Source organism: Trichoplusia ni, chromosome 3 (genome assembly GCF_003590095.1).
Source record: "Trichoplusia ni isolate ovarian cell line Hi5 chromosome 3, tn1, whole genome shotgun sequence".
In the NCBI taxonomy this organism is placed as follows: domain Eukaryota; kingdom Metazoa; phylum Arthropoda; class Insecta; order Lepidoptera; family Noctuidae; genus Trichoplusia; species Trichoplusia ni.
The window spans coordinates 8,404,844-8,422,343 of NC_039480.1; the positions used below are offsets into that span (position 1 = coordinate 8,404,844).

The following is a 17,500-nucleotide window of genomic DNA, read 5'->3' on the forward strand; positions in this document are numbered from 1 at the left end:
AATTTTGTCCACCATTGGTCAGGTGTTTTAGATTAATGCACATGTCACTAAAAGTCTTCTACCTGCGATGGGATCGAACTTGCACCTCTTGTATGCAAACCGCAAGGCCACCACGACAATATTAGTATTCATTTACAAAAATACACTAAATCGCATCAGTTACGTAACTTGAAAGACTGAACGGCCGAAACAGAAGAGCTTGTTAAACTGAATTCAATAATTTAGTACTTTAAAAACTTAAATAGCAAGCCTACAATATTTTGTCTTTATTTCCGTGTAGGTCATGTGTAGGGTGAACAAACAAACCTATAAAATATGTTACATATAATGTACAGATTATATTATTATCTCTGACATATGGACGTTTAATAGTATGTAACGTATCTCCGGATCCACTGTTTGCGTCCGAGAGTACTTGCGAGCGGTTCTCTGAGAAATGTGGAAATACATAGTGTTTGCATTTTGTTCTTTACTAGGTATGTACCTTAGTTGCAATTAAGTTTATTGTCTGGGTTTTTTCTAGTGATTGTGAGAGTTGAATAAAATTTTGTCATTTAATTTCGTATATTAACATTGTACAGAACAGATATAATATTATTATTATTAAGTTTCCCATGGGGGAAAGGTAGTTTTATGTTGGACTAAAACTAACTACTTGTCAAAATCCTAACGTCTGTCTGTATGAATTATTGATCTGAACTTTTGACTGAAGAATCTGAACTAAAATAAGAATCGTGGTGACAGCATTCACCGGCCGGTAAAACTCGTCCCAATTTCAAATCGCGTTTAAAACATAAAAGTGAAACGATTCAAATTAGTGAAGACATATCGAAAGAATAATGTTCATTGAATATCAGTCTTCAAACAACTGCAGGGTGTAGAATTCATCATTTTAAGTCAATTATGTGTGTCCTTCACATACTTGATCCAGTACTTATCCGTAACTTAGGCAAGTACCTACATATTACATAATTTAAAAGACGATATAATAAACACTTTCATTTAACCAAGACTCCAGTTCCTTAATAAACTTTCTCGTTTCGAATTTATTCAAGAAATAAACTTTGAACAATGTTACAAATGAGATACAAAGAACGGATAATTAACGACCCACAATCACTTAGAGAAAGTAATTAAATAGTTATCTTCGCATTAACTTAATTAAATAAACAAGAAACGATAACGCCTGTACAAAAGACTGCTTGTTATGACTAGGTACCTACTTACTTTTTGATACAAATTATAACGAACTGAGAAAAAAATATTCAAGATTTAAATATTATCCAGTTCTACCGTATCGCTTCAAATTTTACACAAAATTAAATTAGATTCTGAGCCAAAATCATTTTTTTTCCCTCATGTAGGTAGGCTTTTTTCAGGCCTTTTTAAAACATTAATTCTGAGATGATAATGACCAGGTTGATAATATATTTCATCTTTATTAAAACTATAGTGTTAAATATTTACAGTACAATCATTTGCTATGTACAAAAAATCATAAACAATAATTAAAACAAGGCATCAAAAAATTCATCGGCATCGCTGCCGGCTGGGAGTGTGCCCAAAAGGCTGGCAGCATTGCCGCGTTGAATGGCAATGCTAATCCTCTGAGCTAGGTAAAAGCCAGCCTTTGGGTCACGAGAAGTGTAAACGAGATGCTCTGCTAGCTCCTTAAAAAGCGTTTTGGCAAGCGGCCCCCACGGCCATAAAGTTTCAACCCCAAACGGCTCAAAGAAGTAACTACCAACTAGATTACTATATTTGCGCCGTTTGAGGTTTTTAGCAGCCGCGGCAGCAGACCAGGTTGAGGTTTTAAAAAGTCGGTATAAGTAACTCCTTTGAAATAAATAAAACCAAAATTTCTTATAGGTATCTACATTAGTCTAGTAAGTAGGTATGCAAAAACAACGTAACGTAACAAAAATCAACTTTGGGCAATTGCAGTTTTTGCCGCGGCCCCCCCACCATCGGAGACTCACCGTTATCGCACAGATTACGAATACAATAAACGCACAAATGCCTTCTACAAGTTACATATAGAGGTTAATCGTTACGGCCGGAGTCAAGACGTGTGCAGGATCGAGGGCGCGCAGCTCATGGTCCCCAGCACGGACGAGGATATAGCACAGCTGCATGGCATGTTCAAGTACTATCCCGACCTTGGGGATTACGTGTGGGTGGGCAACGATGGTCAGCAGCATGAGTCCGCCGAAGTTTCACCCATAATTGACTGTAAGTAAATCTGAAATAATTGTAGGTCCGTACAAACTGTTTAATTTTCTGTTTAAACACTGCATCTGTAGACAGCTGTTGGTATAGGTAAAAACGATCTATTCCAAAGAAATGTCCTACCCATACTGATAAGCAGATAAACATCTGCTTATCAGTATGGGTAGGCCATTTTGGGTAGGTATCAATTTTTGATATTATGTGATGCTGTTACTCCTTTAATTTAAGTGTAGTATAGGTATACTCGAGGTCAAGTTAAACGACTTCTTGGTATAACAATAGCGACATTGATAGGTTTTGGTATTCACGTCACACTGCCCCGGAAAAAACATTAAGTCGTTGATCCCGATTTCCGATAATATGTCGACTGTTTTGGGTAGAAAATAAATTGCTACATGTAAAATGCAGAATCTCGATCGAAAAGTTTCAGATATGAGAAAAGTCCGACGTTTGTACGTATTTCAGAATAAATATCTGGTTTCCTTAAAAACCAATGACCTCTAAACCCTTTTTTCCTACTTATTCATTACAGTAACCCGGTTAGAGTCAATGATGGACAACTCGGACCTATTGGACGCGACGGGCTGTGACGTGGTCACACGTAAGGGAGAAATAGACACCCTCCCTTGTTACCACAGGTTGCCTTTCATATGTAAGGTGGAAGCCAAAGACGCTCCGTACGATCGACACTGCGATGTATACGGCAAAGGTAAGCTTAGAAAAGTATGAATAAGGCCATTAGTATAAGTAGAAGTAGTCAAAATTAAAAATAAAATTTGCTTATGTAAAAAGGTAGGGTACCTAAATTTAACTTGCTTTAAAGCTTTTAGTTAAAATCTGTTAAAAGTCTGTTAAAATAAAAACGCCAAACTCACTGTTCGATCTCCATGTAGAACAAGCATTTGTGTGATCCACGATATCTGTCCTGAATTTGGGTTTCTTTGTGCATGTGGCTTGAATGCTTGTGAAACCTCCCGCGAACAATCGGGTTATTAATGTAATTAACGGTAATTCGGGTATCGTTTAATAAAACCAAAATCCAATTTCCCTCAGATTACAGGTACTATCAATCAGTGGGCAGTTGCTACGCAATTCCCAAGATCCCTTACTCGTGGCCGCAGGCGTACGACGATTGCCAGGCACAGGGTGCACACCTGGTCGTGCTGAACTCGCAGGCGGAGCACGACGCGGTGTACAACCTGACCAACACGGAGCCCCACGTGCCGGGGGCCAGGGCCTACTACTTCTTCTTCGCAGGATACAGGGCTGATGTCCCAGTGGGAAACGCTACTGTAGTCTTCAAGACTATTTTTAGTAAGTGGACTCCCTTAGACTTTACTGAGTTTTTTTTTTAGATGTGTTGCTGATCTTCTTTAAAAGTTGGTTTTCCAGCGTTACGTTTCTACAACTACAATGATTTTATTATTTGAGAAACGGCACTAGAACTTTGGATAAACAAATGAAAGTTCTATGGATTAGGTAAACAGTCGCTTTCAGTAAAAAGCTCATCCAAAAGAAGAGATTCAAGATTCGCTCGGAGATGGCTTTTATCAGATTTTTGTATGTTTTTGCGTTAGGTAGCAAGGAAATGATTTCGTTTCCTCTACAGCTGTACTGTTTCAGTTCTTGTTGAAGTAGTTGAGTGTGTAGTGAGTGATAATAATTGATATTTTGTTTCTTCCAGATCAAACATTAGAGGAAGCAGGCTACAATGGATGGTCGGAGAACGAGCCCAACAACGCTCAGGGCAGAGAATATTGCGGCTCGATATTCAAAAACGATGGCAAACTCAATGATCTAGAATGTGCGCATGAGTTCGGATACATATGCGAAAAGGAGGTGCATTGACATGAGTTCTTGAAAATGTCGTATATAACCTAATGGCTATCACTGTCATGTTTACATAACGATAATGAACAAAAATTGGTACGAAGTGGGCTAACTCCTGAAACTGTCTTGATCGTAGTTTCGTTTCTGATTTTCTTTCAAATTGTGAACGATCCTGAAATGGTACTCATCATCGGCCTAGCTTTTTCCCAACTATGTCGGGGTCGGCAGCCAGTCTGCCCAGTTGCAGTACTATTGGCCCATGAACCAGTGCCGATCTAGTTTTATCTGCGTTGTTAGTTGTTGATTGCGCTTAGTCCCACATCATACCACTGCATTGAATTAGCGCTAGTGTCGTGATCCAGAACAACAACATGATCTCAATTTGGTTGATTTGTGACCGTGACGGTCAAAAGGTGTATACGACAAAATAATACCTATTAGTCGAGTGAGTAATAGATAGTCAAGTGAGTAAGTCAGCTTTATTTCCAATAACTTTTTAAATTTGAAAATGTTAGTGATGCAGACAATTGCTATGCGAAGAAAGATTCAACGTCTTTGCGAAAAAATTAAAATTGTAAAATTACTTATCTCCACACATTGTGTAGTACTTAAGGCTATAAGTAATAGGTTCTCGTGACATAAATAAAACTATTAGTTCGTAATTCTTATTTATAATTTATAAACTTTTAATAATATAATTATTAAACATATTTTAATGACTTTACTGTTTTACTTCTTAAAACACCTAAGTTTCTTTTCGTCCATAGACTTTCTCTCCTTACTTTTATTTGAGTCAATAAGTACTCTTAATTCCTATAATGAAGTATTATTACCAGCCTATTTCTAAATTGATTGTTATGTAAAGACAGCGTGCTTCTGAATTTGTAGCGCCGTTTCTTCTCTCGCAGCAAAAGCACTTAGGAGTTGGTGAAGGGCAGGCGAATCTGGGTATTTTCCAAAATGATGTGTAGGTATTGTAATTTGTTTGTTTCGTATTTAGTTTTTTATCAGTGTACATCTTCTTGCAGTTCTTCTACAATCATCTGAGTGCGGTCGTCGTGTCGCGGGCGTCGTTCCATCATTGTTGAACGTCTCTGTTGATACAATCAAAATAATAACTAAAATGAGAATTATGTAGAAGCAAGCGCACAGCGCAGTACACAGGCATGTAGCGGTGTATCATTTAATACGGTGTGCAATATTCTTAGATCCTTGAAAATGATTTTTGACTATCTGAACCTGAACCCTGAAGTATTCGTATCGAAGGATCATGATTTGTTTGGATATATATCAGTAAGGTCGAAATTTCTTGCTTGGGGCTTCAATATATTGTACTACCCACGTTCCTTTTATTTATAAGTTTATTTTTTCCCTTTATTCTAAAACTGAAAGTTTGAACTCACCATAGATTGCCGATAAACACTCTTTTTCAAGTTCAGTAACTTTTCCTTATTCTTGCGCCGCAGAAAACCAACCTGAAAACGATATAAAATACCTTAAAAAAATCATACCCACGGGGATGTCAAATGTAAAACAGGACAAAAATTACACCGTTCAGTCATAGTTCTTAATCTTATTTTTTAAAGTAGATTTTTTTTTACCTAAGTAGATAAGAAAAGCACTAATTCGTGCACTGGCACGGGTGTAAAAAACGCTAGAATGAAATTTTTTTTGTAAAATTCAGGACAGAGCCAGCCAACACGCTGTGTAACATAGGGTTTAGGCTACTACAACATATTCGCGAGGTGAAAGTCAGGTTTGAAAGATAATTACCTCATAAAGTATAAAGGCTATGATGAATAGGATGCATAACCCGACGATGCTAGCAAGAATGATCACCCACAGCGGTACCTCGCCTAACTTCAATTGTATCGTCGTCATGATACTGAAAAAAAAATCCTTAAAATCCCTAAATAATAATACACAACAGGCTCAAAAACTTTGCCTAGAATCTATATCCATGACATAATTCTTGTGTTAGTAAGCGTAAAAAAAGCAAAATAGTAATTACTTACCTTCCTTTTACTTCTATAATCCCATCATAGGGCAGTAAAATGGAAAGACTGGAATTTATAGTAATATTCTTGTCATCAATGATGCCATCTGAAAAAATAATGATTAGTTGGGGAATTGGGACTGTAATTCGACACTGATCACCACGCTTGCTTACTGCAGATTGGCATTTATATATTCAATTACTGTATTAGAATAGTCAAGCAAATACATTCGTAGTTTAAGTTTGGTTCTTATATGGCTTCTTCATACCGCACAACTGCCAAATCAAAGGTCTTGAGTGCGTTTTATAAATAAATATCACCGCTTCCGTGTTTTGGAAGACATTTGCATAGGTACTCACATACCTACATTTATTTCTACACATATACTACCTTTCCTTCTCTAAATTTAACAGAAAACAGGTAAAAAATCGGGAAGGCATTGGTAAACAGCATCATTATGTAATTATTGTTCAAGGTTCAAGCCTGAATCCTCGCACAAATACAAAAAATTGATGAGAAAAATATTTATGCCAAAAAAAATGATAATAAAAAGCTGTCGCTTTGTAGTTTCATACTTACCAAGGGTCCCACGAACGATGTTCATGGGAGCTATAATCTTAATAACCTGGTCCTTTGCCCTCAGACTACCTATCTTACACTTTATGTTATAGAACTTTTCCGTAGTAGATTGTGAAGTGCAGTTACTTTGCGTTAATATGTCATTTATGTAAAGCTGAAATGATAACAAAAATGAAATACATACGAGTCCAATCAACTATTTTTTGACGTCGGTGGTAAAATAAGAATAAAAAATAGAATGGATTAGGATTTGCAATTTGCCATGGTTTATAGTATTGTACCTGCACAAACGTTGCTCCTTCAGAATCTAGTCCATTCTCAGGTTGTCAGTAAAAGATCGCTTAGAGAAAAAGCGATAAGACAGTATTTATGTGATGTACAATAAATAATGTTCTATCTATCTTCTATTCTATATTTTTTATATTTAGGAAGGACTAGTGGATGATGGAGTCTTATGTCTAGCAGTCGAACGCAAAAGGCCTAGTTAATAATTTGATTAATTTAGAGAGTTGTGATAAATTATGAATTCATAATTATCGTTTCATATTGGATGCATCATTGAGGTGTGGTCACTGGTCAGGTTCCTTCCAAAGCCGTTACAGATTTAAACAAACGTGGATACTCACTGTGACCGGGATATCGTTGTATTTGATGAATGGTTCCTTTGGCAAAGCCACCAGCGTTGTCAGATCCTTCCAGTTCGTCATGCCGTTGTTTGTAATCTGTATTTTCAAATTAAACATCGTCATCATTTTATATCATAAACGTAATTTTTAGCTCACCTAGTTTACATTAATTTCGAGGAACAATTTTATTAAAATGATAGGTGGTGATTTGCATTGCTAAAGTTGAAAGAAACATAGCCATGTTATATAAGTACAGTCAACAGCAAAAATATATTATCAAAATTGGAAATTCGATATTAAGGAACGGAATTCTCATCAGAACTACTTTTATCGGTTGTACTTCGGTTCAAATACTTTTTAATCATTTCGACTGGTCTGACACAAACTTTTAGTTTGGAATTTCATATTTGAGTATCTATTTTTGCTTTTGGCACTGTACCTACTTGTTACATACACGGTAAATAATACAAGTTACACAAATACTACAATATCGTTACAAAAGTTTTGGTAATACCGTATATATGTGCTCCATTTGTTTGCCGTGAGAGAGAACTTCCTCCTTCGTTATATTTACAATATTTCCGATATTTGTTAATCTGGAAAAATAAATAAAACATTTATACACTATAATAAAAAAAAACTGTATCAGAGTACCTAAGTACATTATTGTATTCAGTATTGAGAACTCCTTTCGATATTCCCTTCCAGAGAGTAGTCGGCCTCGATTCTGCAACCGTTCTAGGACAAACGTTCCTCTAATGGATGTGCCGCCCAAAACGGTTCGCATTTGTAAGTTTCGATGGCAGGACTTTTAACTATTGAGTATTCGCTGACAGATAGTTTTTCTATTTCTTTTGAGTGAAAAAATCCATCAGAATTTCACCTTTAGAGAAAGAGACTGTTGAAGAATCTTAGCTCACGTAGGCGCCGCGAATTCAAGCGCACCATATTTCAACAAATTTGTTTTAGCCATTTAGGTGCATACGTACCCAGCTATACTGAACCCGCTGTAGTCTGCCTGTAGTTTAAATGAACTCGTGAAGGTTTTATAGTTAAAATCTCTGCAACGAGTGTAGAGGTATGAGTCGATCTGTATGTCCCGATCCTGGTTGGTACGGCCTTCCATGTCCAGTACAATATCGCCAGTGGACTAGAATGATTATAAGTATGATAGGGTATTTAATTATAAATCTGTTTAGTCCATTAGCTAGACCGTAAAACACATGTGTTTATTATTTAAGCGTTTATTTATTTCTAAAGAGGCTTTCAATTTCAAATGTGCTGGTGCCGTAATGGTGTGGTATAAATTGTATAAGATATAGTACCTTACTTAAGAAGAATCTTGCGGTTAACACTCTATAATCCGTAATAAAATAAATAATACGCTACGTACCCATTCAGCATTATTAGCTATCGGTTTCGCCGGCGTACACAACAGAGTGCCGTTGGTCTCGGTCACACAAGCGGGGGAATGCTGGAAGACAACTGTCCCGGTGATGCGCAGTCGCAGGCACGCGTCGTACGCGACCTCCCCAGTGTTGGTCACATTTACTGAGAAGGTCTCTCTCTTACTTGAACCTATCTTGTAGTCTTCCCTATGGAAGGAAAGTGGTATTCAAAATAACGAAGATTCGTAACAGATTCGCAAATTTTTTGTGCAACTTTGGTAAACTTCTGTATCATTAACGCTAAATAGCAAAGTTAATTTTTAGTGTTATCGTATGTGTGAAGAGCGAAGAGTTAACATCTTTCTTTAATGATTCTGAACTAGAATTATGAGAGGATTTTAGTTCAATTACATGAACTCACATGATAGAGGAACTGTTGGTCAGGTGTAGGTTTGGCACGCATTCCTTGTTGCCGGCGCACTCGGCGGCCCACACCGAGTACTGCAGCGTCAGCTCGCTCCTGTCACTGAGCATCACTCGGGAGCTGTCGAAGTCCTTGCGCTCTACTGGGCTGTCCAACAAAGTGGATGCCGCGACGATATCAATCTCCGAGTCGTATTTGCCAGTCTAAATATAATAAGATAAAAATAAATAGAATAGAAAATTTGACATGTATGAGAAGGACATTACTTTTTGCATGACAGTTTCATCTGTCAGTTCTATACATTTGTGTAATAAACAATCATCGTTTTAAATCCCGGGTTCATAGTAATGTTGTCGGTTACATATTGAAACGGTTTGCTACTTCACCTTGCATCTACTTAATGAAGTTAAGAAGATATCAGACTTTTGTGGAGAATATTGTCCAAGATTTTATCTGTTCACTTCAAAGAAAGTAAACTGTTCTTAGCTATATTAAAGTATCGGAAGTATTGGGAATATCGGTACATCACTGACAATGATGGGTCATCGATCATATCACAAAAATTCCAAATAGGCCGGTTTAATTATTTTTTTTAACTATTTTAGGTAAAATAGACACAAAAGTATAATACCCGAGGCAGAGTAAATGGGATTCTGTTGCAGTACTCCGTTTTCTTATCTTCTAGTGAAGTTCCAAATGTATACGTGCCCGACGAAGTCGTGAGTTTGGCGAACGGGTGAATCATTTCCACAGTAGTCGATAAATCTGAAAAAGTTAAATAAACGGTTCGGAACTTTTGTACTATGAGCTTATACCTGTTATTTTAAATCTTTAAAATTTAATTTATCGTCTCGACGACAATGACATCTAACTGATTTTATGTATTCTTTTTCTGTAATCTATTCCATGGTGTAATATTACATCTAGTAATTTTGTGAACTTACTTGCTATTATTTTATCAGGTTTAGTGGGGTAGTCGACTAACAAACAAACGTCGAATGTGAAGTCAGTTTTGCTTAAACGATTCTGAAAATAGAAAGAGAAGATATAGTGGAAGACAAAGTTATTCAAACTTGGCTTGAATGAGGTACATCGACTCACCTGTAGGTTAGGGAATTTCGTGATCAGTTTGACTGTGACTGTTGCTATACATCTTAGCAGAACTACGGCGTCGCTGTGTGGGGCTCCAATGGCCAATTCTGAAATATTTACATTGACTTGAAGCTGAGAGCTACTTCGATTTTTAAACCTACTTATCATTGTTGAGTCAAAATTATCTTTAAAGTGGAGAGAACTTTCATTACCTATGATTATTAAAGTATTAAGAAAGCTACGTAAGAATCTATGTAACTTAAATGTGGTTTATGGCTATCTATAGTAAAGTCCTCCATGGAACTTTTAATAAACACCATAATGTTCAAAATCAAGCCTTAGCCAAGATTAGAGCAACATTATATGAAACAATGATGTATGGTATGAGCTGTACTCGTCCAATGATCTTGTTAATTAGCTGTTGCCATGGCAACTGCTCCAATTTTTTGCTTATACCATCAGCTGCAGCTTACCTACTTATAACCTAAAATCTATGATAAACATAGTCAGATATACACACTTACCGTCACACCCATTATCGTCATAATCATACAGTCTCGTTAAACTAAATCCAAATGACGTGTATCGTTTATCGGGCTGTGGCTCAATCCTCTGCAGCCATGTCAGGGTCTGCTCCGTCTTCTGACTGACCAAGTCCATTCCGCTGTAGATATAGACTGCCCCGCGTCCGTTTTCGAATGGCGCACCTATTGCTATTTCTAGAAACATAACCGATATGTTAAACTCACTTTTTATCATCCGTAGTATAAGTTATCTATTACGGAGATATTTTGCAAATTGAAAGTAAGAACCTTAAATAAGCAATAATATATGTAAGTCGATTCACGCAAAAAAAAATATTTGCTATGCCTACTATCGTCTCTCATAGCATCTGTTAAGAAGCGCGATTGATTACCATGAAAGATATTTTATATTAATGCAATACAATGTTATCTCAATTAATTGGAGGAATTAAACGGTAGCAGTAACAAATACGGTTTTGTTTTTCATTATCTATTAACGTTTAATTACAAAAAAGACATTCACCATCTTTATTATCTCCATTCAAGTCTCGCATGTTACAGATAGCACTCCCAAACATCGCTCCTTCCGACTGTCCAACAATTTTCCTTTTGAATACCGGTGGGTTCTGAAAAATATTAAGTTCCAATGTCTTATAGACTCAAGGCCGTTACAAGAACGATACTTGGCTAAGTAATATACTTCAATGGTCCCTTCATTAAATTTTTGACCAAAAGCCGACATTTTTCTGTGAATTTGCTGTTCTTGTACTTCGGTAAGAGTTGTACGGTTACTTACTCCTGTATTAAGCGCTAGGTACACGTATACAGCTCCGACATCGTAGTCCGACTCTGTGGCATAGGTGGGCGCTCCCACCAGCAGGTCAGTCCTCGTCCCGTTCAGAGTTCTATTCCCGTTGAGCACGGCAGCACACAGCACTGCTCCGAACATAGACCCGACGACATTTGGATCTACCTCCTTTTTTAATGTATGACTCCATTGCAATCCATTGTAGAAGTATATCTGTGGGAATAAACAAACGATTTTGTTAAGAGATAGAGTTCGAGTGGTTGAGGTCACCACGCTAAACTGTACGCGACTAATGCGTGTTGTGTGTCTGGGTGTCCTTGTGCATGTGACTTGAATGTTTGTTGAATCTCCCGTGACACAAGAATTCAATTTGTTACTGCGGGAGTTGTTTTTTATTAACCTCATAGTACTTAATTAATGAATACTTCCCTACCAAGTGTTTTCTATACTGATTATACTATTACCATACCTTTCCATTACCCATGTCGCCATATGTAGAGCCAACAGCGTAAAACAGATCGTTGTTAATAAATGTGCCAGCGGCAACACTATAACCTGAAAATGGTGAATTTATAATCAATTGTTATATTTAAATATGAGATTTATGAGAGATGGACAGAATTACAGACAGCGAGGACTTAGTAATACAGGCTCTCGTTTTACCGGAACGCCAAGGTTGTTACGGTCATGAATTTGACTGCCAATTAGTGGATACCTTATCATTGTCTCATCGTACTAGCCTTTTTCTTACTACCAGCAAAAATATTTGTCACACAACCGATTTACTCTACTTGCCCGGAACCCCCTTGATAACGACTACGACTCTCTATTACTCGGCTATTTTGAAATGTTTGCAGAAGATGAGGATAACTTAGATTGGTGGATACTGGTGAAACAGCTGGCAAGCAGAATGTAAACGCTAAAGAAGGATCTTATATTTATTTTTTATAAAAACCCTTACCGAAGTTAAATTTAGCGGTTTTGTGATCAATTCTCTGCAACAAACGTGGCAATGCGGTGTTAACGTTATACAGCATTGCTTCTCCTAAAAAGAAAACAATATTATTGAAAATAATCCACTTATTTCGTTATCATTTATGTTCACTGAAATTTATGAAAGCAACACAACACACATACATACTTTTCTTGGATTTATTCAAACAATTTTCTGTTAAATACAATTATTTGCAACTTCATCGGTTCACACTTACCCATATTCACCGAAAAACTTTGCAAACAGTTTTGCGGGGATTATAAACCTTCTAATAAATTAGAAATACTTATTACGGGCTATTTTTTTAACGACCATCTATTTTTTTTTGTTCAGATAATTAAGAATCAGTAATAAGATCGATCTAAGCCAAAAAAAAAACAAAGATCTTTTTACACATTTTTTTTTTATCCTGAGTTCAAGTGCTTATGGTACGAACGTTTTTCCTGGGTTGAAATCGAGTCACTAACTATATGACGAGCCAAGTTCTTACCATTATGCATCCCCGGGCCACCGACGATCACAGCGTCATTGCTACCCACGTCTATGCTCCAGCCAAACGTATCAAACGTCTGTTCTGTAAAAAATACAATTGTTTAGGAAACTTTTTTCTCATAATATCTATTTATAAAAATTGTGCAGAGCTTCAAAACTTATATGAAGTCCGTAGACTGTAATACAATTAGTTCAATAAAGATTTATAGATATTATTTGTATCCCTTTGCTGTCTCGGAATAACTTCATGGGAAGAGACCCGGTACTATTTCTTTAAAGGCTTAAACGGGGACACTTGTCCAACATGCGGAGGCCTCGTTGAGAACTTTAATCTGAAATGTGATGGGGCATCTACCAGGGGCAAAATTTATCATAACTATATTATATTTTTTTTGTATCTTAACTCAATACATGTCATACTTTCCAACATATTCCTATACCTGAACTGTTATGGCGGACTTGATTCTTTTCATAAGCATCTACAGTCTTCATGAGGGTAGTTACTCCATTCTTGTAGGAATAACACCTCCCACCTGATCCGTATATCCTGTAAACTGCAAGGGAAATTATAAGTTAAATAAATTTTACTAAAATTTGGGATTTTATTATTAAGTAAAAACCGTTAAGTGAGGCATGCAACTATTAGGTAAGTTAGTTTATGTAGGTTACAAGATTAAGTCGATTCGACTTAGTACTTTTTTTTGTTGTAGGCCTAAAATTGAGGTTTTAAACGTAGGTTTTTTCTTGTTATAAGTCGTCATGTTGTCTTTGTCATGCAGTGGCGTAATTTGCTTCATGAAAAATATGTTCTGTAGATTAAGATGAGAGTCCCCACTTACTTCTGTTAAGTTCCACAAATCTTGGGGCACACATCTGGAAGTAAAACAAAAACTATTAGGAATCTTGGATCTATGCTTGCTTGGATCACTGCAATAAGAAGTGTCGATAATCTGATTTGAATGCTGAATTATTTGCAAACTTGAAACTTGCAAATATACTATGTTTTAAATTATGGATGATAGATCTTTTTCACTAGATTTATTTGACACCATTATTGCTAGTTATGTAACACTTAAAAAACAGATCTTTATTACTATTACAGATCTTAGAAATCCAAACAAGAAATTCATATGTCAAAAACCGTTCAGCTATTTTAACTGTAGTGGTGAAATGAAGAAAAATGAAAAGCAAAAAGAAATAGAGAAAGAAACAAGTTATCCTTTCACTTACAACCACAAACTTGGGTCCTGCTTTCACTGTAGCTCCAAATAAGTATTTATGTTTGTAGTCTGTACTATCTGTAATAAAAAAGGTTGGATATCTCAATTGATATTTTCAAGTAAGTTGAAAAAAGGATAAAAAAAATTTAACGACTTTAATTTAAATTTAACTTCAGAAGTGGTTTAAAACAAAATATTTACTTTTAATTCCACATCAAAAACTAGGGGTTCTCAATTTGTCTGTTTCTTTTTTTGTTTGTTACCTCAGAACTGTGTGGATAACCCGATTTCGTTGATTAGTATTTTATTTAACGTTATCAAGCTGCAATTTGATGCCATAACAAGTTTGGCTCAGTATTTATTTATTTAAATTCTGTTGTATATTTTTGAACAATATAATCTCACTTAATGTCGGTACGATAGATATCCGAAATTAAAAGAATTTAAAAATATTTTTAAAACTTACATCTGTCAACAGTCCTTGGAATTTTTGTACAATTTCGGTCATCATTAAGTGTACATTTGTATACTTCACCAATATCGTTTTCAGCTGGTGAACTTATAATTAAACTGAAACAATATTATATGATATTATGATGAGGCGATCTTGTGATTCATATGCACGAGGTGCAAGTCCATCCTGCCACAAGAAAAGAAGTTGTTTGTTTTTTATTGACAAACGGTCAAGGAAAACAAATATTTGAATCTAAAATCGCCAACCAGTAAGTTGTCGCAGTAAGTTAGCGGGGTGATCAATGTGCAAGTCTTCAGTACACGGAAAGAGGCCTATGCCCAGCAGTAGGACGTAGGCTTGTCTTATTTATAGTATGACAGATACTATGAATAAGACAAGTCTATATACGTCCTACTGCTTAATTGACTGTATTATTCCTATTCTAAAATTTACGTATAGCTTTTCCTTGTAAACTTGTCACTGATTGGATGTAAAAATACAGTTTCCCCTTTTTAGCCAATAAAAGGCGTCGATTCGTAAAATACTGTATTTAAATCAAATAAAACCTACTTTTTATGCTCAGAGTCATAAGTAATACTGTATCCAAAGAATGTGTCGTTCGGTCGAGTCTTCAGGTCTGGGGCGGTGAAAGACACCGCAGAATATTCGTGGTAGATGGCCAGGCCAGCTGGCAGGGCTGTGAGCAGACATGCCCAAATATACCCTGAAAGAAAAAAAAAATAGATTAGTCATGGTGGGCTTGAGAATATCATGGCAACTATTTTTTTACATCTTAAAACTACATTCTAAAAATCTTATGTAGATACAAACAAAAATAAAAATAACATACTATGTACAAAGCCTTCTCTTACCCTAGACTGCAAAAACCGTGCCTAGAAAACTAGCAGACAGCCAAGTTGAACAGCAATACCAAGTATTTGTGATAAACACAGACCTGATCACGGGTGGAGTCGATCAAACGCTAAGCAAGTTCTTTATAGAGAACTCGTACACATGGCATCTTCTGAAGATTGAGTTTACTATGCAGCGTTTTAAAACTAAAACAAAGATAGTTAAAGAATAAAATGACTTACAATTCATTTTGCCCCACTTCAACACCACTCAGAGCACTATTCGCCCGGGCACACTTAACATTATGACATATTTATTTACAACTCTTCCTCAAACGCTATTTTGTAATTTACTCATGAATTCATACACAATTAAGGCACTGATATTTTTAGCTGATTAATTGAACATTTTTCCTTAAAATAAGCAAAGCTTTATTTTGTTATTGTTGTCTTCAACCTATTAAATTAAAATGTTTTAATGATTGCGGTCGAATATAAAGTTTCGATTTTTTCCAATTTTTTTTTTATTGTTGCGGAGCGAAAGGAAAATACAAAAATAAAAAACGGTTGTTTGTCCGTATCCGTATTTGTTAAAATTTCATAGAAGCTCGAATAATTGCTAATCAATATATGTCATCATCATCATCATCTCAGCCTATAGCAGTGCACTGCTGGACATAGGCCTCTCCATAATTTCTCCAGCGCGACCGGTTCATTGCCACCTGCATCCAACGGGACCCAGCGGTTTTCACCGGGTCGTCGGTCCATCTGGCAGGTGGCCGTCCTACCTATGTAGTTCTTGGTAATTAAAAGAATTTAATTTGATGAAAACTTCATATGTCGGATCTGAACAGTGTGAATGTGTGATTAATAGCTAAATCGAACAATTATTTATCTATTTGTGATTTATCTGTTTACACAGCAGAACCTGTTTTTGAATTTTCCTATATAGTGTAAGTAGTATATGCCATGATATGGTGTAAGGCCCCAGGGTTTGGAGGTGTTAGGTAGAAGTGTTTGCCTTACAGTATAACCTTTCTAACAATACATAAAACGAGGAAACAAAGTGACAATGTATCCAATTATGTGACCACAGAGAGACTCATCAAAATAAACCAATTGTTTTATTTAAGGATAAATGACCGTTCAATGTTATCAGCAGGTAGGAATAACAATGGTGTCATGACGTCATCACTAAGTATGGCTATTTCTCTTATTAACTATCCTGGTGGACTTGCGGTTCCATTCTAGGTTAGCACGAAGTACAGGTTTGATTCCAACGCAGGCAGAGAACCAATGTGTCTTTTTAAAAGTTATATGCACTTTCTTAATTATTAAGACACGATTGACAAAACGGTGAAGGATTCTGGATTCGTCGTATTGGGATCTGTAATCGTCAACTCGGACTGTGCTACTTGCACTGTGCGTGGTTATCAACTCTCGAACCTTCCGTATACGGCAAGAGGCCTGTGATATTACTTACTATGTTGCAATTAGAATAATGTTTCTTTAAAAGTACAGGTCGAAGCCAGAGCCTTGCCCGTGGTTTTGAGTTGAATTCCGCTGTTTACTATGAGTCATTTATAAATCCGATTGACAGAGAATTAGTACAAGTTAGTGCCTATTATCTGCTAACTGAACAGGACAACAAATTTCAAACCAATCACCTTGTTGTGGCTCTTTTCAGTACAAAAAAATGACGTCAATCGATTCATGCAACATACAAAAGAATGGCAGAATGAATCAGAACCGGTCTAAACCGGGATAATACTTTCTGGATTGATGGATGGCTGTCCTGAAAAATCACATGATTTTAAAATTGACAAATGGTCCAGGCATAGAACCATACATATATAAGACATCAACTTATTCGACTTACCACACTAATTTAAAATCGCAACCACGGCACACCCTTTATGGCACATTTTCATTAGTCGATTAATCAGTCGCTCTTCCGAACTTTGGGACGTCCCGCATGCGGGCTATTGATGA

At 36.3% G+C, this 17,500-nt stretch overlaps 2 protein-coding genes across 2 annotated transcripts; one reads left to right on the forward strand and one right to left on the reverse strand.

Moving 5' to 3' along the window:
* Positions 1-4,598, forward strand: LOC113491772 (macrophage mannose receptor 1-like). Its single transcript, XM_026868936.1, has 5 exons — positions 1-476; positions 1,945-2,232; positions 2,762-2,938; positions 3,283-3,543; positions 3,914-4,598. The coding sequence occupies exons 1-5, from the start codon at positions 437-439 to the stop codon at positions 4,075-4,077; spliced, it is 930 nt and encodes a 309-aa protein (XP_026724737.1). The 5' UTR covers positions 1-436; the 3' UTR covers positions 4,078-4,598.
* Positions 4,599-4,714: 116 nt separating this feature from the next.
* Positions 4,715-16,184, reverse strand: LOC113508697 (integrin alpha-8-like). The gene is made up of 25 exons (XM_026891781.1): positions 15,752-16,184; positions 15,228-15,381; positions 14,670-14,773; positions 14,214-14,281; positions 13,823-13,856; positions 13,424-13,555; positions 12,982-13,065; positions 12,459-12,542; positions 11,967-12,052; positions 11,486-11,710; positions 11,213-11,315; positions 10,690-10,884; positions 10,175-10,272; positions 10,018-10,099; positions 9,705-9,838; positions 9,071-9,276; positions 8,655-8,877; positions 8,251-8,411; positions 7,776-7,857; positions 7,262-7,357; positions 6,636-6,789; positions 6,075-6,162; positions 5,833-5,944; positions 5,463-5,534; positions 4,715-5,153 (listed from the first exon to the last, which is right to left on the reverse strand). The coding sequence occupies exons 1-25, from the start codon at positions 15,756-15,758 to the stop codon at positions 5,067-5,069; spliced, it is 2,871 nt and encodes a 956-aa protein (XP_026747582.1). The 5' UTR covers positions 15,759-16,184; the 3' UTR covers positions 4,715-5,066.
* Positions 16,185-17,500: the final 1,316 nt, after the last annotated feature.